This window comes from Eleginops maclovinus, chromosome 10, assembly GCF_036324505.1.
Source record: "Eleginops maclovinus isolate JMC-PN-2008 ecotype Puerto Natales chromosome 10, JC_Emac_rtc_rv5, whole genome shotgun sequence".
Taxonomy (NCBI): Eukaryota; Metazoa; Chordata; class Actinopteri; order Perciformes; family Eleginopidae; genus Eleginops; species Eleginops maclovinus.
The window spans coordinates 19,674,404-19,702,301 of record NC_086358.1 but is presented as its reverse complement, the minus strand read 5'-3'; the positions used below and the strand labels follow the sequence as shown (position 1 = coordinate 19,702,301).

The 27,898-nt window shown below is 39.4% G+C and overlaps 1 protein-coding gene across 1 annotated transcript; it reads right to left on the bottom strand.

The window, feature by feature from the left end:
• Positions 1–85: 85 nt before the first annotated feature.
• On the bottom strand, positions 86–27,898 carry LOC134870532 (1-phosphatidylinositol 4,5-bisphosphate phosphodiesterase delta-3-A-like). The gene is made up of 16 exons (XM_063892724.1): positions 27,558–27,898; positions 20,261–20,316; positions 20,057–20,168; positions 13,437–13,665; positions 12,981–13,110; positions 11,870–12,095; positions 10,974–11,175; positions 9,355–9,499; positions 8,257–8,409; positions 5,951–6,079; positions 5,711–5,864; positions 5,468–5,584; positions 4,369–4,547; positions 3,693–3,828; positions 2,796–2,945; positions 86–2,136 (listed from the first exon to the last, which is right to left on the bottom strand). Exons 1-16 carry the CDS (start codon positions 27,646–27,648, stop codon positions 1,988–1,990), a joined length of 2,358 nt encoding a protein of 785 aa, XP_063748794.1. The 5' UTR covers positions 27,649–27,898; the 3' UTR covers positions 86–1,987.

The following is a 27,898-nucleotide window of genomic DNA, read 5'->3' as shown; positions in this document are numbered from 1 at the left end:
TTGCATTTTTGAAGCTCGTCTACACACCATTTCCCAAACCCCACACACATTTACAAAAAAAAAGAAAATACAAACAAGAGCAAAATAACATATGCTTATTTATTATTTCCACTGTAAAAAAGTTTGGTGGAGAGCTGGACCTCAGTCACTTTAACACTGTGTGGCCTTGTGAAGTTCTTCATTTTGTTTTAATATTTTCAGAATTACATTTTCTATTCTAACATTTTTAATATATTACCTGCATCGATAAATAACATCAGGTTGATTTACCGCTGGTGCATGACAAAAGCAAACAGTATAATACTTCAAAATCCAATAAATAACAACAAAGTCAATACTTTGAATTGTACAGTTACAGTTTTGTTATCATTGCTACAGTTAAAAATGGTCTTTAACCATAAATTAAGTACATGTTCGCTCCTGATTCAAGTGAGTAAGTGCAATATTGTATACACAGAGAGAAATGTTATCTGAGATTGTTAAATGATTGACAATAGCTCTAAAACTCCACATTTGAGCATAATATGATCTGTCAATATGTCTCAGCAGACAATGCTTCATGTGAGATATCTTCTTTTTTTAATCTTCTCACGATGCAAAAGATATTTGGATTAATTCACCAATTTCCAGCATGCATTTTACACATGCTTGGAGAATATTTGAATTAGGCTAGCTCCCAGTCCTGATAAAACGTCCATCAATTCATTACATTATCTGTGAGATTACCTAAACATAACATGTTCATAGTTGTTTGTATCTTGTGTAAACAAAATATGAGTGTTCTAAAACCATCTTATACAAAACATCCCTCCTCGATAAAAACAGCAATGTATAAAACCCTTTCTCTACAGTAGATGAGTTTACAGAGCGATGTCTAACATGATCTTATAATCTTTTCAAACTCTGACATTAATCAAGTATTCGTGTCACAGTGGCCAGGATCATCATACAGCATTTGACCTGCACAGAACTCATCTACACACAGAGTAAACAGAGAAAACTCTTGCAAACTTACTGTAAAGCAAATGCATATATATCTCATCTAACACGCTAACATAAGGGAGCAGATTTATCTAGTGCGCATCATCGTTTCGCTATTGCACAACCGAGCAAATTCTATCAATAGTATAACTACTTAATAATATAGTTTGGTCATTCATAGAAATATGATGAAGATTGTGTGGAGCTAAAATACAGTCTGACATTTAACAAAAAAGTTATCCCTTAAAAACACGTATTCCATTTAACACAACATTATAAACGTGCTGGGATTGGATTCATTTGTACAGCACATGTCAGACAGGCAGGAACTGTTCATCATGGAGATCTACAGTAACATCTTCCAACAAATAACCCTGATCTTCAGATTGCGCTATAAAGTATAGGGTGAGTTTCACATTGGAACCCCAGCTTTATTAGGATAGGGTCCTAATTTTACACACATATTTACAGTCAACAGGTTACTGTAATGCCTGTAAACATCAGATTATAACCTGGGTTCTGCAGGATATAATACATGGTACAAAAGAAGCTTAAAATGAAACCTAACTTACTACTTATTTCTGCACTGACCAATAATTCCGTCAGTGTACATGTCACATGAGAGGGTTGTTTGTAGAAAATGACTGCATAGTTCAGTCAATCTTCACACACCAGCAGGCCTTTCTAGACTGTTTTGATTTTAAACTTAAATAAGATACAATAAGTTAAAAAGAAGCTGTTGTTCAAACAGCACAAGACTTAACAAGTTTGAGGTTAGCTCGGAGTTGTTTATGTTTAAAATTTATGGACAAAATCTAGCACCAAACTTTGGTCAGGAGGTCGCATATTAGACTTCTGCTGTCTAGTTGTCATTGAGAGGTTTGAAGAGACCCAACACAATCCTCTTTTTTCATGAGTTTAAAAACAGTAGGACCTCAGTCGTTGTGTTGGTCTGGATCCTGGCAGATGTGTTCATGCTTCATGCAGCTTTATGGCAGGGACGGGGTTAGGGTTTCTTGGCTGAAGCCTTGGCTGGTGACTTGGCTGATGCTTTGGAGGGGCTGCTCTCACATGGGGTCACCTTCAGATGGACGAAAAGGGAGGAGGGCGAGAGGCTGGAGCCGTCCACTTTGAGCAGTCTGACGTGACGATACCCTGCAGAGAGAAAGGAAAGAGGTCAGGAGCAGTGAAGCAGTCTGATTATTCCCTTCAGATAAAGTAGAAATACTACAGGGTAAAAAGTAAAAGTATTCGTCGTGCAGAAAGGAACATTTAAACATCAGATGTTTTTTTGATAATTGTATTATAATTATTGATGCATTAATTTGTTCATAACTTCAACAATATCTTGTTCTCTTGTTGTTTTTTTTAAATTGTACAGTTGTATATAGTATTGTCAGATTTTTATTATATTTGACTGTACTCAGATTCCCACATAATTACATTTTGTGTAAATACTGATTGAATTTTGTATACATTTTTCATTTGTTACAATTGTAAAAAAAAATCTGATTCTGAATATTGCACTTATTATTATAATTGTTTTAATACTTCTGGCTAGCTTAACCTATAATAAAGTATATTAACGTATCAGTTGATTTATATTTTGTTTTTATAATCCAGATGTGCAGTGTAACTAGTAACTTAACTTAAAGATTAAATGTAGTAGAGTAAAAAGTAGAACATTTGCCAACAAAATGTAGAAGAGTAAAAGTATAAAGTAGCAAAGTGAGAAAATACTCAATAGTTACACCCCAACCACTGGTCCCATGATCACTCATACTGCACTGGCAACCTACTGTCCCCACACACACCTGTACGGAGACTGGTGAAAGGGAGGGTGTATTGTCCCAAGAAGTCATTGCTGGAGGTGTAGTCATGGTCCTCCACCAGGAAGCGGACCAAAGCCAGGTCAGGAGCATGGACGGTGAAGTTGAAGGTGCAGTCCCATCGGGGGTTAAAGCCTGAAACAAGCCAGAACACTTACTAACAGAGTTATCCACCTGATGAATGATGTGGGAAATCCTGCTCGCTGATCATGCAGTGTGAGGTTCCTTCCACAGCCCTGTCAGAGCTCCTCTTTATTGAGCCCAGCAGAGATGCTCCAAATATGTGTATTGTAAGTGATAACGGGGCAGCTGTTTGGACTTGTTGGTTCAGTTAACAGAACGGAACAATTACGCACATTGGATTGGTCCTCTGAGAGGTACCAGTTCACCACCTGGCCACTGCCGAGGGGCCCTTAAGCAACTCCCCAGACCCCAAACTGTTCCCAAGGTGCTGTGTATAAATTAGCTGCCCACTGCTCCTGTTAGTAGGATGAGTTAAATGCAGAAGCTACATTTCACTGTGTGCGTTGACAAAATTATCCATTTCCATTTCAAACTGGATTTTATTTTACACTATTAATTATATAATAGTGGATTTTGTTACATAAAACATCTGTCAGTGTTTATGCGTGTGCTCTGCTGTGTGCATGTATGTGACTAATAAAGAGGGTTTCATCCTCTGATTCTATGATGTCCGTGGTAGTTGTTTGCTACCTGGGTCCATTTACTATAGGATGTTCTGCTTTCAACCACATTTCAAGGTTTATTATTAGCATTAGCATTAGCATTAGCATTAGCCATGCATTATAAGTATGATCTAAACATTTTGCTACTGCCATTTATTAAGATAAAAGTTCTTTGGTCAACAGAGTAGGCATTTACCATTGTTGTCCACATGAGGAGTTTTCTTCTTGTTGATGTCTATAGGAACACCATGAACCTCCACCCACACATGAGGGTCCACGATGGAGCTGGGTTTGTCCCAGTCTGGTTTAGGCAGCTGCTGAGCTGAGATAACCTGGAAACCAATAAAACCAAGTGTCATTTCATTAGAGTATCATTGAATAATGGAGCATAAAATGCTTGTCTACAGTTCAGACACTAATGCAACAACACTCTTATTTGATGCTAACATTTCCTCCATCGCTCATGTTAAAAATGTGGATCATGTATACATCACATTACATTTAATCACATTTCTGGTGAATATTTGTGTGTATGAGGCTTACTGGCAGTGAATGTTGTTTGTTGTCTTTTCTTTGTGTGTTTGTATCGGTGCAAACTATCGTCTCATTTGTAAACCCGTATACTTTGGTTTTCATTGCTAAATGATAGCTTATTGTCTTTGTGTATTCACTTCTTGAAGTTGTAGCATAAAACTTTGGTTATGCCTTGTGGAATCTTAATAAAAAGAATTGCGACCATAAAAGTGTGGATCATTACAACTCCTAAGAACCAGAGCCGTCAGAAACATTGATTGACCAACTTAAAACCCTCCTGTAGCTTTATGCTAATCATTTTCTCTCCAACACAAATTGACAGTTCAGGGCAGCGTTACCCGGACAGTGAGCAGCACAGGTCTGTGGCCCGGACCTCCACCAACATTCTCCGGGTTGAACTTAGTGTCCAGCTGGCACAGGAAGGGAGGCTTCAACATGTATCCACACTGATTGTTCTGCAGGAAGCGGCCCTGATTCAGGTCCATCTGCTCACCAGGAGTCTGGAAATTCAAAGCAACTGGAGAAAACACAACTGTGTTAGCGGCACACTGGGGAAGCACACCGTTAGACCGAACAGATGTCATTTGCAACATTCTATTGCACTATTTTATTTGTATTCAGCTTCTTCTTGCACAATTTTTTATTTTGTTTTATGTCTCATATTTATATATACAGGCTTTTGGAGTATCAGAATACATGTAGCGAGATGAAGTAATCAGGATACAAAAAAGGTAACTCTATTTGATTCTGATTACATTTAAAAATAGCTAATCAGAATACTTTAAAAACAATAGATATCACTAGCAGGATTTCTGTGTTACAATACATTTTGAAATAAAGATCAAGATGTTATAGGAAGACGTACTGAATGCATTTTCTTTATGGTTTATATTTAGGTTACTTTAGTTCCTCTTTTATTTCAAATACATATATTTTTGTAATGCAGTAGATGGACATTTGATTTATTAAACAGAAATACATTCCATTCCTGTATTAATAATACTGTTAATACATTCTTTATATGAAATATCTTGGTTTCTTCTTTTCTAAGGTTACATTACTTACGCAGGTAAAAAACAACGTATTGTTTTTTAATTTCTCTTGTTTATATTTGCATTGCATTTGATATCAAGGTAATCCGAAAGTAATGGAAAGTAATCAGCTTACATTGCTTTTATATATTGATACTCAGATTAGGTTACTGGTTACATTTTTTGACATATAACAAGTTATTGTAACGGATTACAACCCTCCCAACCCGGTTTATATATATTCATGTTGCATGGTTGGAGCTGCCTGTGACTTTGACGTTTTTCAGTGACATATGTAAACTGCAGCTACTACTCATATGTCAAAAAAGCCTTTGAATCCTTTGAGAGGAAGGTATGTGTGACTTGTTAAATCTGTCTGCTTCTTTTACATTAAATCAGCACTCACCAATTTGACAGCCTGCGTTCCACATCTCCTGAGGGTTGTAGTTGGAGGACTGGAGGCGCTGGCCTGATGGGTAAATCCTGCTGAGCTGGTGGCTGTTGTGACGAACAAAGTACATCCCTGGAGGGCAGGACAGGAGAAGCCCAATTAGTCCAATTACAAATGAAGAAAAACCTTAAGACTAAATTGGTACCCGTCAGTCTACAGCCATTCTTAGTACTACAAGCAGAGGTGGTCACATGATACCTGAGTCCTTTGCGTGCCTCAGCGCTTCACTCTCAGAAAAGGAGGACATGTCAGTGGCTGGGCCTCTGGCTGCCTGTTCGAAGCTCTTGAAGGGAACACTGCGGGTGTACACTACCAGATCTGACAGCTCAGGACTCAGCTTAGACACTCCTGGCTGAGCGGGGACACACACACTCATCATATTAGTATACAAATAGTCAGGGCCACTGCTGCTGGGATGGCAGTGAGTTGGTGGAGTACCTTCTTCTCCTCTTTCTTGCTGCTGGGTTTGGCCTCCTCGTCTGAGCAGCTGAGGTCTGAGGAGCTGGACGAGCACCCCCCCACCACCTGCTCCTTCTTCCCCTTCACCAGGATTTTACCCTTGAGGTCCTGCACACACAACCAAAACATTACACACAATACACATTAAAAACGTTTTGAACTTGTAATGTCATTATTTTAGTGTTTCCTGTTTTATTTTGAAATGCCTTTTCTTCTTGTGTTTTGTCATGTTTTACTTCCTGTGATTTCCCGCATGTGCCTGGTTGTGTTCACCTGCTGTTTGGTGATTACTCTGTGTATTTAGTCTTCCCTTCCCTAGTGTTCTCTGTCAGTAAGTCGTCGTTGTTTCTTTGGTTTGGTTCCTAGTTTCCTGTCTTCCTTATTGTGGATTTCCCTCGTCTGCCTTCCTGTGTCCTCCAAGTCTTCCTGGTTTGCTACTGGTTTTTGTTAGCTCTTTTCTTTTTGTTTATACTTTTATACCACCTCTCTTTATCCTGCATTTGAATCCTGATTCCTTTCCTCTGTGACAGTTTTTACCTAGTAAAATTTTCCCCACTTCAGAAGCCCAAGAAGACAAATGTGTGTGTGACTGAATAAGACCTAGCCCGACAAAAAAGTGTGTTTCTGAAATAGTAACCATCGACAAAATAAATCAGACAGATTATATTGCTAGAGTGGTGTGAGAGTTTGAAATGTGTGTTTTGGCTGTTGTTAAATTAGCCCAGATTTACTTAATTTCATTGATAGGTGAAACAATTCAAGGTTAGGCTGAGTAATACATATACATTTTGAGCATTTTGTGGGAAAAGTATTCCTTTAAGTCATAAAAACCCTAACCTAACCCTCCAGTACTGTGCTTTATTTCTAATTTCAGCCTCCTGATCCTGCAGTAACCCTTTCCTTACTGTACCATCACCTCCTTCATCAACATACATACTCACCTACTACACATTTACATAATCAGCCTGGCAGCCCACACACTTTGCTAGATTGTCACTAGATTCCAAGCCACTTGTATCATAAGTGGTAGTTATATAAATAGAAATATAACTGTATGACATTGGTCAGATAAGAAGAAAACACTGAGTGAAACACACAGCAAATGATATGAAATGAGTGTAGCGACAGACACACACGTGGAGTGGCTCACGGGTGTGTGATTACTGAAGGATGAGTGAGCGCACTGATCTACACGTTATGATTCTGAAATGTAGTATAAGTGAGACGCAGAGAGGCAGATGGCTCCAGCTGTCCCATCTGACAGAAGACGTTTTTTTTAACATAATCCTAACAGACGCTCTCCTAACAGAGTCAGAGAGTTTGGTTATTAAAGAGAGTCAGAGTGAGGTCCAGCACAGGAATCTGTCTGACAGCCTCTCACTGGCTATTTTTAACCTCATCACATTCCACTGAAAAGTAGCGGCTAAGTACTTTTACTCTAGTATTGTACTTTTTTCGACATATTTGTACATTACTTCAGTAGTAATGCTACTTTATACTACTCACTGTTACTAGTTACATTGTACACAAAATAACACATCTATGCTGATATAGTATAATGCAGTACTGGAATCTACAGCGTATGTTTATGTGGTCCACATCGACCAACTACAATACTTATGTGTAAATACAGGAAAATATAATAACCATAATAATATAATACTGTGAAAAGATCTATTATGCGGAACAGGTATTTCTATTTTTGATACTTGAAGTAAATTTAGTTGTTAATACTTCTGATTCTGAATAGGTTATCATGCAGAATAAGTATTTTTACTTTTTGTAATTTAAGTACATTTTGATGCTATTACTTTTTTCCTTTCTTTAACATTTTGAAATCACAACTTTTACTTGTAATGGAGTATTTAAAAACCGCAGTATTTGTACTTTTGTTCTTCCAACACTGTTTGCAATGCTATCTCATTGTAAAACATCTGTCCACAGACAGATACAAATACAAACACCTGGCCAAAAACTCAAACCTCCTTGCTGTAATTCCTGCTAGAGTGGGGGTATCCGTGTCCTCACTGTGCTATGATGACACACACACACACACACACACACACACACACACACACACACACACACACACACACACACACACACACACACACACACACACACACACACACACACACACACACACACACACACACACACACACACACACACACACACACACCTTCCAGGCTAGGTCTAGTGCGGGTAGGTACTGTATATTCTTTGTCTCTTACTTTTCATTTTATTAAATGGAGTGTTGCTTATGGGAACTACAGTGTCCTTACCTCTGGAGAAGGCAGCTTGTTAGGATCCAAACCGTCGAGGGGCTTGGTGAGCAGTTTGTCCCCCAGGATGGATCTCAGGTGTCGGGCCATCACCGTCTGCTGCTCCACGGAGCAGTGGTTCTCCAGAGACAGGATCAGAGGGTAGGGAGACGCCTGGAACAGAGGGAGGATGGAACACATCAGGTAGGAAAGTTTTCCACTGAGGGGAACAGGGGAATATGTCCAGTCAGAATAATTGTCATTGTACACATCAATTCTATGCCGTTTTGTTTTTAGAAGTACATGATCATCAACAAATGAATAAAACTCATTTTGGAACCTTTTCATACTCATCCGCACAGGAGCAAGTACTCAGATCTTGTACTTGAGTAAAAGTAGAAGTACTCAGGTCTTGTACTTGAGTAAAGTAGAAGTACTCAGATCTTGTACTTGAGTAAAGTAGAAGTACTCAGATCTTGTACTTGAGTAAAGTAGAAGTACCAGAGTGTAGGAATACTCTGTCACAGTAAAAGTCCTGCATTCTAAATGTTCCTCCAGTAAAAGTAGTACTCAGGTCTTGTACTTGAGTAAAGTAGAAGTACTCAGATCTTGTACTTGAGTAAAGTAGAAGTGCCAGAGTGTAGGAATACTCTGTCACAGTAAAGGTATTCAAAATGTTCCTCCAGTGAAAGTAGAAAGTACTCTCATCTAAATGTACTTAAAGTAGTGACAGTGAAAGTAGTCATTGTTTGATTGGTCCATTTCAGAATAATATCTCTGATATGTTTTATAATTATTGATCATTAAAGTGTTCTCAGAGCTGGTAAAGGTGCAGCTAGTTTGAATGGCTTTGTATACTGCAGGGTAGCTGCTGGATTTACTCCAGGTGAACTACAGTCTGATTTAAGGGCTGATATTTACCACCATTAATCCAGATCTGTAACTAAAGGGATTACATACATGTAGTGGAGTAAAAGTACAAAGTAGCTTAAAATGGAAATACTCAAGTAAATGTACTTTACACCACTGCTCCTCTGTACCTGATACCCCTGCATGAAGTCTCATAACGTTACGCCTGTATATTTTGCACCTTGCTAGTAAAATGATTCTAGTACTCACTTTGAAAGCATAGTCATTGATGGTCTGAATGACTTCAACAAAGGGCACTTTGGAGGTGAGTGTGTGTCCATGATAGATGACTGGCTCTCCTTTATCTCCATCCCAGCAGTCCAGCTCCACACAGCGGCAGCCATGTTTCAGGGCTCTAAGAGAAAACATGTCATTTTAGAGTTAGTAAATAATCTGTGCCTTTTATTACTTTCTGTTGGGAATTAGTTTGGATTGCAACAGCATCCAGAGATAATCAGCATTCCTGTCCCCACACGAAGGCCCTATAGGCCTCTGTTTAATATTTCAGCATCTAGTGCAGCATTTTTGTCTCATGTTGCTGCCTTTGTGTCCCCCTCTGAACTCTGCTGCGCCCCCCTGGGGATGTGTTCCTTGCTGTTTGGATATCTCTGTTCTAAAGAGAGCTTCACAAAGTCATCCCTATCAGGGCCTGAACCACCTCAGGCCTGGTTCTATTCTGAGCTCCTTCCAGCTGCTGAGACCAAACACACTTCAAGGAAACCTCATTGTGGACGCTTTTATTCACAACTGCCTTAAGTCCACCTGTCCACCTTCTACTTGGGTAACAACTCATCCCCGCCATATCACAATCAGCTGCAAACTGTCCCAGTGCACACTAAAGGTCACCATTTGATGAGGCCAGCAGAACCACATCAACCTGTTGATCATCATGGCTATTTCCTCCTGTTCTAACATATTCTTATTGCTAAAAGGCCTTGATATACTTTCCCAGATAAAACTCAAGCAGAGCCACTGCTCTTCTTTTATAAAGATGGGAACCACCACTGTCTGCTTGTGCACAGGCACTGTTTCCAGGCTCCCACACGCCTTGTGGCGCTTTCTAACTGAGATCTCTCCCAGGGAAAAGTTAGGCTCCTCATTGTCTTCCAACACTACCTCCTCTAAAGAACAAGCATGTCCGTCCGGTTACAGAGTTCCTACGATTTCCCCAGTCAGGGTCAGGCTTGGATCTGCCTCTTCTTCCTGAGCTTATCTCTATGGCCTCACTGACTTCCTTCTCAACCAAAGTTTTTAATGTGGCATTTATGGAAGCTGCTAGAGCGCTAACATATCTGTCTGCGTCAGTTTAAAGCAGCCCCTACCTATACTGAATAAGTTTCCCATTATGTAACAAAAATATATCTGTTCCTGCAGTAACAATCATACGTTACATACCACTCAGTTCAATGAAATTTACAAACTGGACTGGAATCAAATCCAACATCATTATAATCTGAGTATTCTGCATTTGTGAGCATGCATGTAAAAATGGTCGGTGTATGGTTTGATTTGTTCTTCTGTATGATGTCACTTCAAATTGCTATGTTCATTTTGCAAAATCTATATTGAAAAAGAGCAAAAATGTTTCTTTTGTACTTAATTCACACAAGAGTAGAGACAAAGACGTTTTAGGGTGTGTACATTTCAAATGGACTTTGTATTTATTGAATAACCTAAAACCATGCCGTATTGTGACATGCATTGTTATCCAGATATGAATGACCTGTATCAGGATAGTGGATTAAGGCAATATTACCTAGCCTTTCTGCTGATTAATCAGCTTTACCTGGACGACAGAGTGTGTGTGTACAGTGTGTGTTATTTCTCACCGGATGTACGGCTCTGTGCTGCTGTCCCCAGTCAGCTGGTCCTTGGTGAGGTATGTGTTGTGAGAGGAGGAGATGAAGTAGTGAGCCAGAGGCTGTGTCATGTCTTGGTAAATCCTGGCGTGCGCTGGGTCAAACACACAGTTCTCCTTGGACAGCATGTACATGGTGAAACCATTAGGAGTCATGAACTGGTTCTTCTGGGCTGTACTGGGCAAAAGGCACAAATGCTCGTCAATAAAAAGGAGAATATTATATAGTGAAATAACTGGGTATCGAGTATACTGGCCTCCTTACCTTCATAAATGAATATAATTTACTTAAAGTTGAGAGGGAGTATAGTACAAGCAGTACCATGGATGGTGAATCTCAGTTGAAACATTTTAAAAACGATAAAGGCTCGTTAAAATATTAAATAAGCAAATAATTATGTGCCTCAGTTTTTTCATTTCAGTTTTGCAGCTGAATATTTTCCTTCAAATGTCAGTATACTTTAGTGATCATGCAACGATATTAGTGTCAGCCGCCTTGTTCGCAGTGATGAGCTACCTGGAGGTTACAAAGGGACTACAACACGCACACCAAAAAGCTCAGAGGCTTTAGCTTTTCTTTTTGTAGGGTGTCATTACTACGCCATATCTCCATAAAGCAAATAGTTGTTTGTTGCTACTGTAGAATTTTTCACCCTCCACTTCTAAATTGTAACGATCTGACTCGAAGCCATGTTAAGTTCAATAATAACTCGTTTCAGCTTTATTGTAGTCTCTACAAACTCCTGATAAACACTGAACAGCTGCTGGATGCTTTTCGTTTTACGTCTTCTAACTTCTAGTGCTAGTTAGAGCGTCGTATGGGTTATCACATAAATGTTTGCAATCTGTTGTTACTTAGCACCGTACCCCACGCATTGAGTTCATAGGTGAGGATGAGGCTTTGGGCATGGGTGAGTGAAGCGTCCTCCCCCTGATCCTTCAGGAAATCCCTCAGGTCCACAGTGGAGAGTACGCAGCCATTTGCAGAGTAGCGAATAAACACAGCATCGAGCTCTGGCCTCCGCAACAACTCCCTGCAGAACACCTCAATCTCCCCGTGGTCCAGACGGCCGTCAGCTGACTGGTCACATTTCTATCAGAGAAACAGAGGACACACAGATTACCACTCTGTGTTCTCAAGCCGGTCTCAGTCCACGTAAGCAACACACAGTTAATGTAGGTCCGTCATCAGTGAAGTCCGATAAATGTAAAAGTCCCTTCAAGAGGCCCTATATTGCTTTTAGGGTTTTCCCTTTCCTGTAGTGTGTTCTATAGGTTTTTGTGTATTTAATGGTCTGTAAAGGCTAAAATCACCATTTTGCCTCCAGAGGGAGTTTCTCTCCCAAACACCCCCTTTAAAGTAGAGAAACTACATACTGATATACACCTGAACATCAGCAGGAGAGGACTCTTTAAAGTAGAGACGCTACATACTGATATACACCTGAACATCAGCAGGAGAGGACTCTTTAAAGTAGAGACATACTGATATACACCTGAACATCAGCAGGAGAGGACTCTTTAAAGTAGAGACATACTGATATACACCTGAACATCAGCAGGAGAGAACTCTTTAAAGTAGAGACACTACATACTGATATACACCTGAACATCAGCAGGAGAGGACTCTTTAAAGTAGAGACACTACATACTGATCTACACCTGAACATCAGCAGGAGAGAACTCTTTAAAGTAGAGACACTACATACTGATATACACCTGAACATCAGCAGGAGAGGACTCTTTAAAGTAGAGACACTACATACTGATATACACCTGAACATCAGCAGGAGAGGACTCTTTAAAGTAGAGACATACTGATATACACCTGAACATCAGCAGGAGAGGACTCTTTAAAGTAGAGACACTACATACTGATATACACCTGAACATCAGCAGGAGAGGACTCTTTAATTACTGATTGAAATCCTGGATGTAGGGTCAGTGTCTTTACATACAGTATGTGTGCAGTTTGTACCTGGAAGAGAGTGCGGGCATACTGGTCACTCAGGTCGATGTTTATCATCTGTAGCAGTGTCTGGACTTCCTCATAGCTCATTTTATCATCGTGGTTGTGGTCGGCCCGACTCAGGTAAGCATGGATCCAGGTGGCAAACCAACATAGTCAAGGAAGCAGCGGGGGCAAAACATGAAGTACTTGACTAATATCAGGCACAGACTAATTCTACCTGTGTTACTTTAATCCAAAAAGTGAGGATTAGAAAAGTTACATATATTTGTTACACTGGCAATTTGGTTTGGGATGGAAGGTTCCTTGCAGTGAGCTGAAGGGACCTCAAACAAAAACGTTTTGATAGTTATTCCAAATCTAAGTGACTTATATGTATTTATAGAAAGTATGATTATTGTTGTCACTGTTGACTCTGCATAAACAGTGTATCCTGTTCTACAATTTGAAGTACAGTTAGGATATTGGTCGAGTTTCTCCTTCTGGCTCATGTTCTCCACCCTCTCCTGCAGGGTTTTCATGCCGCGGGCCCAGTGCTGAGCCTCCTCCTGGCTCTGGCAGAGCAGATCCAGACTCTTGCGGGGACCCTTGAAGACCACCGTCAAACACCTCTGCTCCTGTCCTGAGTCGAGCTTCTGCCGCAATGTCTCTGACTGGCAACCCTCACGAACACACTCCACCTCCATGACAGAGACTGAGGGTGTTTTAGAGGATAGAAACAGATGGAGGAAGAAGAATAAATAATAAGTAAATACAAATAAGTTATCCACCCAATTTATATTCAAGTGTTTGGTTGTTTCATTGATTAATCGCTCAAATTTGTGTATTGGTTTAGTGTCAGTCCTGAACCTACAGTATGTTTTCACCAATGAAATGTGGTATCTAGGGACATGAAAATTAAATATTTCACATCTAAAATAAGACTTTTCAGAAGCCATTCTTCCAGGAACAGCTTTTGCAAATTAGAAACTCCAGTCAGAAGAATTATGTCTCCTGTGGTTATCTTAGAGAGGAGTCAAATGTCTGAGCAGCAGACGTGGAGGGCCAGAAGAGTAGAGCAACTGCAGAGGGTAAGTTTAGGGGAAGGCCATTGTTATAGCAAATTAACCATGGAAAATAAACTTTGGTTAAGGTGAAGCAACTTTAAAACTAAGTAAGATCATGTGTACAGCACAAATTACAGGTCTGTAACAGAAAAGGGAACACGTCCCCAAACACTGACTGTTTAACTTTCAGCATCGCCATGTACAGAGCACACGAACACCTGTATGGGCACTGACTGTAGGGCAGGGGTGTTTTTGCACTGAGGGCCACATACAGAAAAACATTCGAAGGGCTGGGCCGCTCACTAGAGGTGAGATATATTATCTGATAAGTTAGGTTTCAAAATCAATCAAATGTAGGTAAATTATGCTAAGTAATACAACAGCCTACATCCCAGCTCTCCATGGGGTTTAAAACTTTAGTTTATTTTGTTACAAAAAGTGTTGGCAGCTCATTCCTTAAAACAGAAGTCTCAGATTGCTTATAACAAGGGGGAATATGAAGGCTATACCTAAAGCTTATTATGAAATAATTTATCGGGCTTTTTTTTATCAACTAAGATTTGTATTTGGGCTTATTAACACATCTAATATATTTTTAGATATATTTAAGAAGTACAATATAAGACAATCACAAGTTAAATGTGTGGGCCATATTCTATTATACTTTTAGAATTTGAGGGCCAATTCAAAATGGCCCGCAAGCCGCATTTGGCCCTCACCCCATAGTTTGGCATAGGGCATTAGAAATACAATCAAAGATACCAATTTCTTGGGAAACTGTTTTTGTAAATTGGAATTCAGACCAAAAGGCTTCAAGACACTGAGATGGGGGGCCAAGTTGTCTCAGATATCTGTGGGACTGCACTCACTGTTGTTCCAATCTTTGTTATATTCATACATATGTAAACAGATATGAACCGTTGTGTCAGGAATAAAAAAGAGAGCTGGAGAGAATAGTTGTGGGTAAGAATGTCAGATGTCATATTGTCAGTTCTTGAGTGTGTGTGGGGGGGATGCTTCTTGATTTTGACATTTTTTCGTACGTTCTTACATTAAAACTCACATAACATACTGAAGGACAGCTGTGTGGAGGAGTGTGTGCAACCCTATGAATGTTCACCAGAAGAAACTGTCTGAAAATGCATCCCCCACATATTTAAAGAATAACTCTAAGGGGGAGCTTCTACCTTCAGGTCAAAAGGATTCTAAATGTGTTCACTGCCTAAGACAAACCCCACCCTAACCCCACCCTAACCCTACCATAACCATAAATCATACAAATGTATTCTTTATGCTCCAATTCTATTTAAACTCATTTTGATGTAAAATTACCAGGGTGTCATCCAACTTGACAATTAGATTTGACTGATGTGTAACATCCACTGACTCAAACTTACATGTTATAACACAACTTATACTCAGTTACCCGCTCTATCAATAAACTGTAGTAAAATACAGTATAAACTTGTTTACAAATATACTTTGTACAGTATATTTTCTAGCAGACACTTTTTGGTCTATGCTATTATTCTACACTCTGCCTGTGTGTGTATTTAAGGTGGTCAGTCTGAGTCACTAACATACACAAAGACTCAATCTGTCGTACACACACATACACACAAACAAATCTGAGCAGCATACCAGGAACAGATAATAATATATTACCTCTTATCATGTATTTGTTTTTCTTGGACTTATCTTGCCTACTGAAGGTGGAGTCAGCACTTCTAATGAATTACACTTTTATTCAGACTCAGCGACCGCCTCACAGTCCGCTAGCTGTTCCTTCAGTGTGTGTGCTGAAAATAAATCTTCATACACACTCCTGGCTCTGTTAATAGGGAATGAACAAAGTTAATACACAACCATTTCCAGCGAGGGAAAATCCATGAATACATTAAGAGAGCCAGTGAGGCAGAGGAACAGTCGGACCAGTGGGGGGTATTTGTTTTGGTGTTGTGTTGATATTATATTTTTTCTCCAGAACCACTAACTCGGTTTTTAAGGTGCACTGAAAAAACCGAAGCGTTGAATTTAATTAAATGTATTATTTAATTAAATGAATTAAAATAAATATTCACACAACTGTATTAGTATTGTGTTAGTAACACCGTATTGTGTTAGTTCAAACCAATAATATTAAGTTGAACCTAATATTTTTTATTTAAACTTAATATTATTGCTTTCAACTAACCTAATACAGTCATATGAAATCCGTTGACATAATACATTTAATTAAAGTCAACGCTTCAGTTTCAGTGTTGCTAATATTTTTCACACTGCATTCTAAAACGCCATGTCATTTTCTGTGTTGAAGTTGGATTGCAGTTTGGATTTTGTTTACAGGAGTAACCACACACACTCCTCCTGTGCTGCGAGTCAAGAGGAAAGCATAGTTACAGGGTACAGACGAGAACATGCTCCCAGAGATGTTGGGTTTTCTATTTAACTGGAATGCTGAAATAGCAGCTTTTACTGTATTTCAGTAGGAAATTGAATGTGTATTGAGATAGTTCCAACACTGGTTTGGATATAAATAAGTGCTGCACTGTGGAGTCCTGCTAAATTTGAACTCACATTTTTATTCCGGGGAGAGCTCTCTGTCAAACATGAGGTTTCCTCAAGTGTTCCGCTCACAAACATGTGAGATATATTCAACCTGATGTTCATCCAGCACCCCAGTAATGGTCATTTCCATTCGATTGCTCCCAAATGTCTCCTTTTATACTGACCTCACACTGTCTAAAAGAGAAACAAATTATCACCACCGACCAGGCAGCAGCTGGTGTTTGCCTGCCTCTATTTGCAAGTGGTTTCAACAGAAATAATAGAAACTACACACACAATTACAGTCACAGCTCTGTGTGTACCTGACAACACACACACACACACACACACACACACACACACACACACACACACACACACACACACACACACACACACACACACACACACACACACACACACACACACACAGCAGAGGGAATCCTGCTCAAAATATACCAAATGCTGTCTTTGGAAAGTGGCTCATAGAGAGTATGTACAGAGTAACACAACACAACACAGTGGTAGCTGCCTCCCAAATATTTTTAATTCACTATTTCAACTCAAAACATTTCCACAAACATCCCATTATTTGCTGAACCAGTGGTGGGAGAAGTACTTAGATCATTTCCTTGAATAAAAGTGCCAGTACAACATTGTAAATGTATATCCTGCTGTGGTGTGATGTGTGCAGCTGTAGAATATTACTACTATGTTTCTGTTAGTAGCTTCAAGAATATCATTTATTTCATATGCCATATTTTTAATATGAATATTGCTGCTGCTCTTTGACTTGTAAATAAAGCTCATCAAACATCTAGGTCAACAAACAAATAGGAGCAAAGTTGCAGTTTTATTATACATTTTTGTCAAGTAACCAAATGTATTATACATTTCTGTTTTACAGTAGACTGGTGTTTCTACTTATTTCCTAGGTGCTATAGTACCATCATTATGGTAGGCAACATTTCATATTATCATTATTTTATCTGCTGGATTGTTTGACATGTAACCAATAGAAATGAAATGATATCTTTATTACAAATTTTCACATTTAGCCGTTATTTATGATGTGTATATACTGTAGCTGTCTATGAAGTGTTCTTCTCACTGCTGAAACCAGACCATAAATATTAAACATGAAACAAATATATAATTCATTAATACTGCATATTTCCAACTCTTCAGTCCCCAATAACTCTTTCAAATGCAATTATCTTATTGAACGTCTCTCAACTCCTGTCAACACTGAGGCCGCACCCTGATATTATGGGTATTACACCTCATCAAACTTTATCCGTTCACAAGTCCTGGAATAGACCACCCAGTCCTGCAGACACATTGATGTAAAATGACTGAGATAAATTACTGGGTGAGGCTGACCAGCTTCCATTTCTCATATCCACATGAGTCCGGCTAAAACTACTTAAGAGTTTTCAGAAGGCAGAGTGTGTATCAGAGAGGAGGTTATATTACGGTGTCCAATAAAAATGAGACACGAACATCAAGTCCACTTCAGCCTAAATGAGTTCTTGTTAAAAAGATACAGTCAACTGATAGAGAGGGGAAACATGACACACACACACACACACACACACACACACACACACACACACACACACACACACACACACACACACACACACACACACTGTACCACATCGTCAGCAGGTCTAGCTTTGTGGCAATTAAATGCCGTCCCGCTCTGGGAGGCTAACCAGTGGCTCGGTCTGATGGTAACTACACAGCACCAAACCACAGCATCAAGGCCGGCTCCACCACCAGATAATGTCCTATAATCTCACCGTTTGAACTGCGGCAGGACCGGCTGCTGGAAATAGGGAGCTCTATAATCATGCACGGTGTGTGAGCCCCAGATAGTGGGAAGAGGGAGAGTGGCTGTGGGAGCAGGTCCTTACAGAACACGAGTGAACCAAAATAGATCCAGTCTTTCCATGTTTCACCATCACGCCCAGTCAGAGCAACGAGTGCTTCTGGCAAAGGAGAAGCCTGCTTGTTAGCAACTAGCACTGGGAGATGGTTTCTTAACCTCTGGTTGGTTGGGACCACTTAGCTTACATATAGTAGCCTTCAGTCTCCAGCTAGAGGCTGCATATGTCTGATAAAGTCACTTCTCTCTACCTCCATACAAGATACAGCAGTGGTGAACCGTCAGGGCCTTCAAGGTATTCAGAGAAGAACTTGGAACCCTCAGATAAGATTAATTACACAAATACAATTTAAATAAAATGAATTAATGAGAATCATATCTGTGTTGTTGATTTGTAATATTTCAGTGTCTTTCTCGGTCCATGCACTACACATTTGAGTGGTTTAGTGTTAAAAAAAACGCCACCAATCAGATATTTCTCTGGGAAGAATATCCTTCAACCAGGGTACTCTACATCCTTGATAGAATGCCCTGACCCCTTAAACTGAATGAGAGCATCGATTGGATTGACAATTTGATCAACCAATCATATATGGATTTGTAGCAATGTGCGTATTCTTTCAGATTTACCTACGGTTCCAGGGTACTCTAGAAGACCCATTAGTTCACTGGCTGGAGACATTTTCATCTGAAGTTTTATAGTTTTTTTTTTACGTTGAAATGGCAACAGGTGATGATGATGTTGCTGCAGAATTGTTGTTAGTACCATTTTCAAGACGACCATTCACTGAAAAGATGGACATATTACAACAGGCAGTCCAACGCCCAACACTGTACCAGTAATTCAAGTAAGTGACTGCCTCTGTGACGTCCGTCTGACCTAAGAATCAAATTCGAATCAGGGGGTTGGGGGGGGGAGATCCAGTTGTGAAAGACACGGTTCGCCACATCACTTAGGGCTATTTATAAGCCTTCACACTGGGGACACAAACAGATTTTCACAACTTTTACACATTCACCTGGAAACACACTCTGAGTTGCCATTTAATGCTAAAAAATAATCCTAAAATGAAACCTCCTACGTATACATGCTCTGTATAAATGTACTCTTTAACTACTAATCAGTGGCTGTCCTGAGGATGTCCAATTGTTCTGTTTCAAAATGTCCTCTACCTTGTACCCTGCCTGTCATTCCTAATTTGTGTTGTATATTTCTCCAGCGGGGGAAAATCCATCAGGATATTAAGAGAGCCAGTGAGAGGCAAAAGGACGGTAGGACTGTAGGGTGGGGGTTATATTAATTTGGGTGTTGATTTCATATATGATATTGTTTCTCCAGAATCACAAACTCAGTTTTTAAGATGCACTGAAAAAACGGAAACATTGACTTTAATTAAATGTATTATTTCAACAGATTTCACACAACTGTATTAGGTTAGTTTAAAGCAATAATATTATGTTGAACCTGATATATTTTATTTAAACTTAATAATATTGCTTTTAACTAATCTAATATAGTGATGTGAAATACATTTAATGAGAATCAACGTTAATTTGAGATGGTGAATTCCTATGCAGTTGATTGTGAGTCACACACTCACAGGATTGTTGCTCCTTGGCCCAGCTGGTGGTCTTGTGGGACTGACACCAGATAGTGACTCCGTCCTCCAGCAGCTTCAGAGTTCGACGCTTCTGCCAGCGAGGCGAGCGGATCTTTAAATGTATTAAAGAAACCCATTAAATCTCAATGACGGATAACTAACAACAAAATAAATGAGTTGTATACTAACTAGCTATACCTTTACCTTTATCATGCTGGAGCCCTGCAGCATCCGCTTCACATCCTCATCTTCCTGCACTCCTTCAAGCAAACAGACAGAAAGAAGTTTAATGCAGATGTCATGGAAACTTGATTAACTTGTGTAAAGGATGTCAGTTAGTATGCTCAGAATATAACTCCGCAGCACTTATAGAAGGTGGGGTGAGGAGAAGGGAGGATGAAAAGAGAAGAAAATGGAAGAGTAGAGCAGAGTCACAATTAGAAGTTAGTGAACATATTTATATACATCTGTTGGACCGCAGAGGTTCGTATGGGAGGTCTGTAATTCTGACATTCTGGGTGTGGCTAGAAAGGCCAAGGTATGGACAGACATCAGGAGGGACATGAGGACTTCATGTTGCGAAGGAAAAGGAAGACAAGATGAGAAATGAACGAAGGACAAAGTGGAAGAGTTACAGCAGAGTCTGAGACTTTTAGAAAGATGAAAAGTGATGTGCCTTTCAGCTGAATGTAGCTGTGTTAGAGCCAGATCACATTTTGTCATACATACATGTGTTAATATCAGTGTAATATCTTTATTTCTGTTAGAATATCCTGTTAACGATAACTGCTAATCTCGCTGGTAGATAGGACATCACTGAAGGCTTTAGACCAGTACTTTTAACCAACTGAAGCTAACTATCCTCAGCTTCACCATCAAATTACACTATTACGCAGATGACACCCAGCTCTATGTTACAGTCAATATTACAGTGTTCACGTTTCTTATGTATTTTACAGTGCATAGCTAAGAAATGTCTTCTACTTCTTTAAAAAAGGAATGCTTATTTGGGGCTTCAATAGCTGTTGACTCTGAAAAAAATGGATTTAATACCTCTCAAATAATACAAAGACTAATAAACACATTATTGCTGTTACTTCAATAACTGACTGTGAACGCTTTTTTGAACAGTGAACAGTTTTTTTTTTACTATTGGAAAAATATATTTTTATGATACTATTGAGCGGAGGAAGGCGTATAAAGCCATGCATCACCTGACACACGGTGGTACCTTCCAGAGGGTAGATCGTTGATTTTGGAAAAACAGATCCAACTAGGAACTTTTGTTGGCTTCCTGTCGTGCAGATGCAGAGTTGTATGAAATTGGAAGATTGACTGAACGGTAAAACACCTCCATTGTGAACTCTGTCTTCAACTCTTCTCTTATACCTCAGACGACAGCAGGATCTATTTAAATCCCGCTGCTGTTAAGTCTTCATTGTTTACTCTGGGTCTGACCCTGCAAAAACGTTTAAGCCTCATCCAGATGATGACTGATCTCTGTCCTTATTCCTTCACTAGCAGCTCGAGTCAGAGGGGGATTGTTAGTATGTTGGCTGTCTTTGAATAAAGGGATTCAGATTCTGATTTGAAGGGATAAGCAGAGAGGAGTGCATAGTGTAAGTTGGAAAATGTTGCGATAAAGGCAGTTATGAACCATTCGTTGGTACTCAATGTTTTTACCTGGAGCATAATAGGAGATTACTTGTTTTAAACACAACATAAATTGCACATAAATAAAATGTATGTTAATGGAAGAGTTTAACATTTGAGAAAATACATGTATTGACTGAGAGAGACCAGTACCAGGCTCATGTTGTATGAGATGGATGTACTTTGAGCCAAAATGTAATAACCATAGCTTAGCATAAAGAAAGAAAGGCTTTAAGATATACAAAGAAAACATTTTAAAAAATTGAAAGGCAGTTCAGAGACGTTTTTATGGGAAATGGCAGCCCTTTATATCATATTTTAATTAATTGAAAGTTCTACCCTCTGAGTAAGTCTATATGTTCCCCCTCTAGTTATTATTTTTAAAATGTATTTTGTATTTTTTGTGTTTTTATTCATTATTATTTTTGTAATTGTTGGTGTGTTTTTTGTTCTTTATCATGTGAAATGTATCAGGAATGTAAGCGATACAATAATGTGACCAAATTTCCAGTTCTTGTGGGGTGGGGAGGTTCTGTTTGTTTTCTTATATGTAGGCTAACACAAATGGGGTAGTTTCCTGTAATAACAAAACCAAAACCAGGAAATATGAAAAATGGTTCTATTGTCTGTTAAATCTGCACTCCTTAATAACGAAACAAATACAAAAATAAAAAATAAAATGTTAAAGTTGGTTTAAAAACAAGAGACATGTTCCAAATGACACTACAAGCTGACAATCTGATCAAAGACCATTGAGTAGTTGTAATGAGCGTCAGAATGTTAGGAATGCATCTTATCTGTAGTTTCCTGAGAGGATTGTGTTAAATTGTGCTGTAAGAGGCCTGTGGCTTTACTACGTAAAATGCTACTATGTGTACTGAGGGGTTAGTTAGGATATGTTCATATATATTCTAAATAAAAGAAAGTTTGTTTCAGCTGCAAAAAAATAATCTATGAAGTACTGTAACATTGCCTTCCAACTCCTTCACAGATACTGCTGAGTGTGTGCTGAGTAAGCAGGACTCAGCAACTCAACAGAAGTCTCACTGTGGTTTTGGAAGGGCCGGGTCATTACACACACAAAGGTGTTTTCAAACTGTGAAAACACACTCCCCTGTGTACAGCAGAGAGCTACTGTAAATAAGGAGAGCAGGGGAGAAATTGAGTGGGTGTGTGTTTGTTTTTGTGTCATTCAGAAACAGGTTGACCTCTTTTAAGTGACATTAAAAAACACAGGTAGACTACCCAGCATGCAGCTGTTGCGACAAACGCTGTTACAGAGAGACGATGAGAAGGCCAAACACACACACACACACACACACACACACACACACACACACACACACACACACACACACACACACACACACACACACACACACACACACACACACACACACACACACACACAGATTGTTATATTATGGTACATGTGATTTCTCATGTTTAGGCTATCTATGTGGGTCTAAAGTCACTTGGAGTTGCAGGCGTGGAAAACTACTGACAAAATGTCACTGACATTCTTGTCTTGAATAAAAAAAGCAAAAAGAAGACAATGAAACAATATTCCAGTAAAGGTAAAACATGTCAATGCTGTAGGTGGTCTGAGTTGCCTTTGATTTAAATTTGAAAACCTTCAGTACATTTTTTAAAAAATGTTTTGTATATGAAATGTTTATCTGCAACTTCACATGTAACTCTGTCAAATATGTAGAAAGTGAAAAAAGTACTGAAGTAGTTAGCATTAGAGTGGAAATACTAAAGTGTTAGGGGCAAGTTGCAACTTCTCTTTGTGCGTTCAAACTCAGCCTGTAACATAAAAGTTTAAAATAGGGGGCACTATTACAAATCACTTTACTTTAAGATCAGTTGTTACTAAACTTGTACACCCAGTAACTTTCACAAGGCTCATTAACATTGATAGCCAAAAGTATTCAATTAAATGAAGAACATTCTACAAAAACGTTATGCTTAGTTAATCTGATATAATTCCATGATAATAATAATAATACATTTTATTTATGGGTGCCTTTCAAAGCTCTCAAGGACACCTTACAGAGCATAATTAGGAACAAGCAACAACAAAGGTCAAACATTAATTCCAGACTTAAAAAAAAGAAAGACTTAAAAACAACAATCAGTTTAGAGTAATTATGGCACAGAGTAGGCCAGTTTAAAAAGGTGGGTTTTCAGGCAGGATTTGAAGGTTGAGAGTGAGTCCATATTGCGGATGTCTTGTGAGAGAGAGTTCCAGAGACGAGGGGCAGAGTGGCTGAAGGCTCTTGACCCCATGGTGGTCAAGCGGGCAGAAGGTACAGTGAGTTGGAAGGCAGATGAGGATCGGAGAGCACGAGAGGGAGTGTAGGTGTGAAGGAGTTCAGAGAGATATGGAGGTGCAAGAGTGTGAAGGGCCTTGAAGGTGAAGAGCAAAATGTTAAAGTCGATGCGGTATTTAACAGGGAGCCAATGGAGTTGTTGAAGAACTGGAGTGATATGATCCATGGAAGGAGTTCTGGTGATGATACAGGCGGCTGAGTTTTGGACCAGTTGGAGCTTATGCAGAGATTTTTGAGGAAGACCAGAGAGGATGGAGTTGCAATAATCAATACGGGATGTAACGAGGGCGTGGATGAGAAGGATGGTGCTGTTGGGTGTGAGTGATGGGCGGAGACGGTTAACATTGCGGAGGTGGAAGTAGACAGATCGAGTAATGTTGTTGATGTGAGCTTCAAAAGATAGGGTGCTGTCGAGGATGAAACCCAGAGTCTTAACTTGGGGGGAGGGGGGGACTGTGGAGTTGTCAATGGTAAGGAAGAATTTGTCAGTTTGATGTAGGATTTAATTAAGATTATGAGATGATTTCTGAACCACGTAGAGTAGTAACAATCATTTTACCAGCTTTCCCCCGTTTTGTTCAACCCAGTTGTGTGGAACTGGTTGACTGAATTAAGCTATCTTAAAGACTACATTTTGTGTTTTTAGTTCCCTATAACATGTTATGTTAGTTATTTTTCACATCATATAGAACAACATTTATTGTCTTTGTGTTTGTATCATGTACGGTGTCCTTGAGTGCCGAGAAAGGCGCCTTCAAATAAAATGTATTATTATTATTATTAAATATCTATTAACTTATCAACAATAAATATGAATTATGGTATTAAGCTGGATGTTGAAACCAAAAGAATGTGGTCGCAGTTGGTTTGTAAATGCTGCTGCTCCACAGCTTGCTACTGTAAACCTTTGTGAGTGTTAACAGGCTCCTCTCTGACATTTACTCTCAGTAATGCTGCAGCTGTCTCTGCAGGCAAACTATGGAGGGCTTTCATGCTTATTAAAAAAAGTCAGGCGCTGAGCTTCAGTCGGCAATGTTCAGAACAACAAAAAGCTAGGCATCTAGGTGTAGTCAAAGTAAATCATTTTATTAAAGGGTCATTTTTGAATGCGTTTCCGCTGCACTATTTCTTAATGCTCTTAAAGTCTTTCATTTTTATAAAGCACTTTAAATTGCCTTGTGTTGAAAGATGCTATATAAATAAGCTTGCCTCGCCTTGTCTAAGTGAAGGATCATATTTTAAAGCGTCAGTTTATCCAAATAAAAAAAACATATTTCTCATATGACAATAGTTTGCCAATGACACCCTGAGTGACCTTTTACACACTGGGACATTTTCACAGTTCTAAACACGTGGGTAACTATGAATCATAAGAAAAGTGCGTGGTCAGCATTTGGAAAGGATTGCGGTTTGGGTTCAAATAAATTGTCAGCATGATAAAAGTTACAACTGACTTTCAGTTTGACGTTGTGGAACGTTCCTATCCTACCCCTCCATCCACCACATCTTCACTTTGTGGCTCTTTACCTCACATGACTTCCTCCTACTCTCCATAAACTTAAGTTGACCTGAATTTTGATTTAGTTTTCTGAGCATTACCAAATGAAATGAGTTTTGAGAGTACTATATTCAGCCTTAAATTACAGGATCGAAAAAATTGACAAAACTTGTAGAACTGTACAGAAATGGGGCGAAGCCTGCGAGCTAGTTCAGGCAGTCAACTCGAGCACCAATGATACATTCGCACATAACGCCCCTCGTCACACTTGCAACCAACCAAACATAGTCTCCTAACCTGGCGCTCTATTTAAGCAATTTGGTCCGCTTACCTCTGCCTTGCTAATGCTGCTGCTACTGTTACTATTGCTGCTGCTGCTACTGCTGCTGTTTCCACACTGCTAATGTGTTCACCTCGCTGCTGCTACTACTGCTACTGCTGCTGTTACTATTGCTGCTGCTGCTACTGCTGCTGATTCCACGCTGCTAATGTGTTCACCTCGCTGCTGCTGCTGCTGCGTTCACTTTGGTGATGCTCGCCTGCCCCACCACCACCCCAGCTTCCTCCCCAGCTTCCATCTGTAGGCTCGGGGGATAGTTATCTAATCATCACTCAATGTACTATGTTAATATGTGGAATGATGAGGCCCGAGCCTAGACGCCAAACTCAAACTATATACTGTTTCTAATAAACATATTAATGACACACGTGAGTTGTCTGATGGAACTGCACATATTGCATATAGTTTAAAGGGGGCAGAAGAATACGGTGAAGAGAAGCTGCTAACATACTGAGCAACAGTACCTGGAAACATGTGACTCTATATATACCCTCTGGTTGTGGAGAACTGCTTGATCAGCTGGTAAATGTTTACTTTTTCTCATGTTGGACGTAAAAGTTTGAAATCAGTCTGGACACACACACAGCCCGTCCCTGCAGAGTGGAAGCTAAGCTCTCAGTGTGAGGTGAATAAAAATGTGACATTGATACCATGGAAGCTCATAAGTCTTCACAATTTTCATTTTAGTTGAAAAGCGAAGTGAAATGATCCAAGATCACCCCTCTGGTCACAGGACTGAGTGGTACATCCGTCACCTTTTCACATTTTGTGATTTTAAAAGTCTGTATTGTTTTAATCAAAACTATAAACGCCATGTGTTGGGGTTCCAACTTACAATACATGTTGTTAACAAGTTATAAACAGACATTCATTCATTAACCATTAGCTTTCAACACATACACTATCCTTACTCTTTTAAGATAAACTTTTTTTATTTGGTTACTTCTGTTAGTCATTTATCAAAAAAGGGAAAAATATTTACTATTCAGCCTCTCCAATGAAGCTCTGCTGTTTTTCTGCTCTTGGGCAGTAAGACACCTTAGGTTCAGTACAATTTGTAATAAGAATTTTCACAAATATGTTTGGTCTGAGATGGATCGATATAATTATAAAGATAATCAACACAATTATGATGAATGTAGACAATCTTTCTGTGCAACCTTTTACTTCATATCAATCAAAACAATTCGTTTTTAAATAACAGAGTGATCTGCTCCACGAGATCTGTGTGACATGGTTCAGCTAACACTCAAACTCTTGATTGTTCCTGAGGTCATAACCAAAATACACAATGAGCCTTTTATTTTTACAATTTTTCTTTGAATGTTGCTTTGTTTTGGTTTATTTTGCTTTCCTACTTCTACTTTATTGCCTTTTAATTTCCTTTTTTAAGGTGTATCCTTGATGTTCTAATGATCTGCTATGTGTGCTATTTAAATAACGTGTATTATTATTATTATTATTATTATTATTATTATTATTATTATTATTATTATTATTATTATTTAACAAAGTTTATTTGAAATATTTCCTGCTCATCCCGGTGAGGGGGTGAGGATAACGGTACAGTGAGTGGTACAGTAGGTCGCATGTCGGAGATGAATGGAGTCCCTTAACCACATCAGTGTCAGACCCTCTGATCAATGCACACATCCAGATTACAGTAGCACTCACCCAGGTTCCTCAGCGGGTCGATGGCCTTAGCCTCGGACGTCCCGGCTCCGTTCCTCCCCCCCTGAGCTGCCTTCTTCCTGTTGCCCAACATAACGCAGGAGAGCCGCGCTTTACTCCGCTCAGCCTCCTTCCCTTCCTTCAGCCTTTGTCCGGATCCGGCGCTGTACCTCGGGCAGGAGATGAGCTGTTAGAGGCTGAGCAGCATGGAGCTCCTGCAGGGGAACAGCAGAACCTCCAGGCTACTCCACATGCTTTTATCCCAGAGGAAGAGACGGGAGGTTGGCCAAACCTTCTCACTGCTGATGTCACTCAGATGGATTTATAAACACCGAGCGGCATGA

What these genes read in the sequence shown, in the direction of transcription:
- LOC134870532 (XM_063892724.1), bottom strand. Translation starts at nt 27,648, where the DNA reads ATGTTGGGCAACAGGAAGAAGGCAGCTCAGGGGGGGAGGAACGGAGCC. An exon ending in CGACCCGCTGAGGAACCTGG is followed by an intron (nt 20,317 to 27,557) that starts GTGAGTGCTACT and finishes GTTTGCTTGAAG; the next exon opens with GAGTGCAGGAAGATGAGGAT. An exon ending in AGGGCTCCAGCATGATAAAG is followed by an intron (nt 20,169 to 20,260) that starts GTAAAGGTATAG and finishes ATACATTTAAAG; the next exon opens with ATCCGCTCGCCTCGCTGGCA.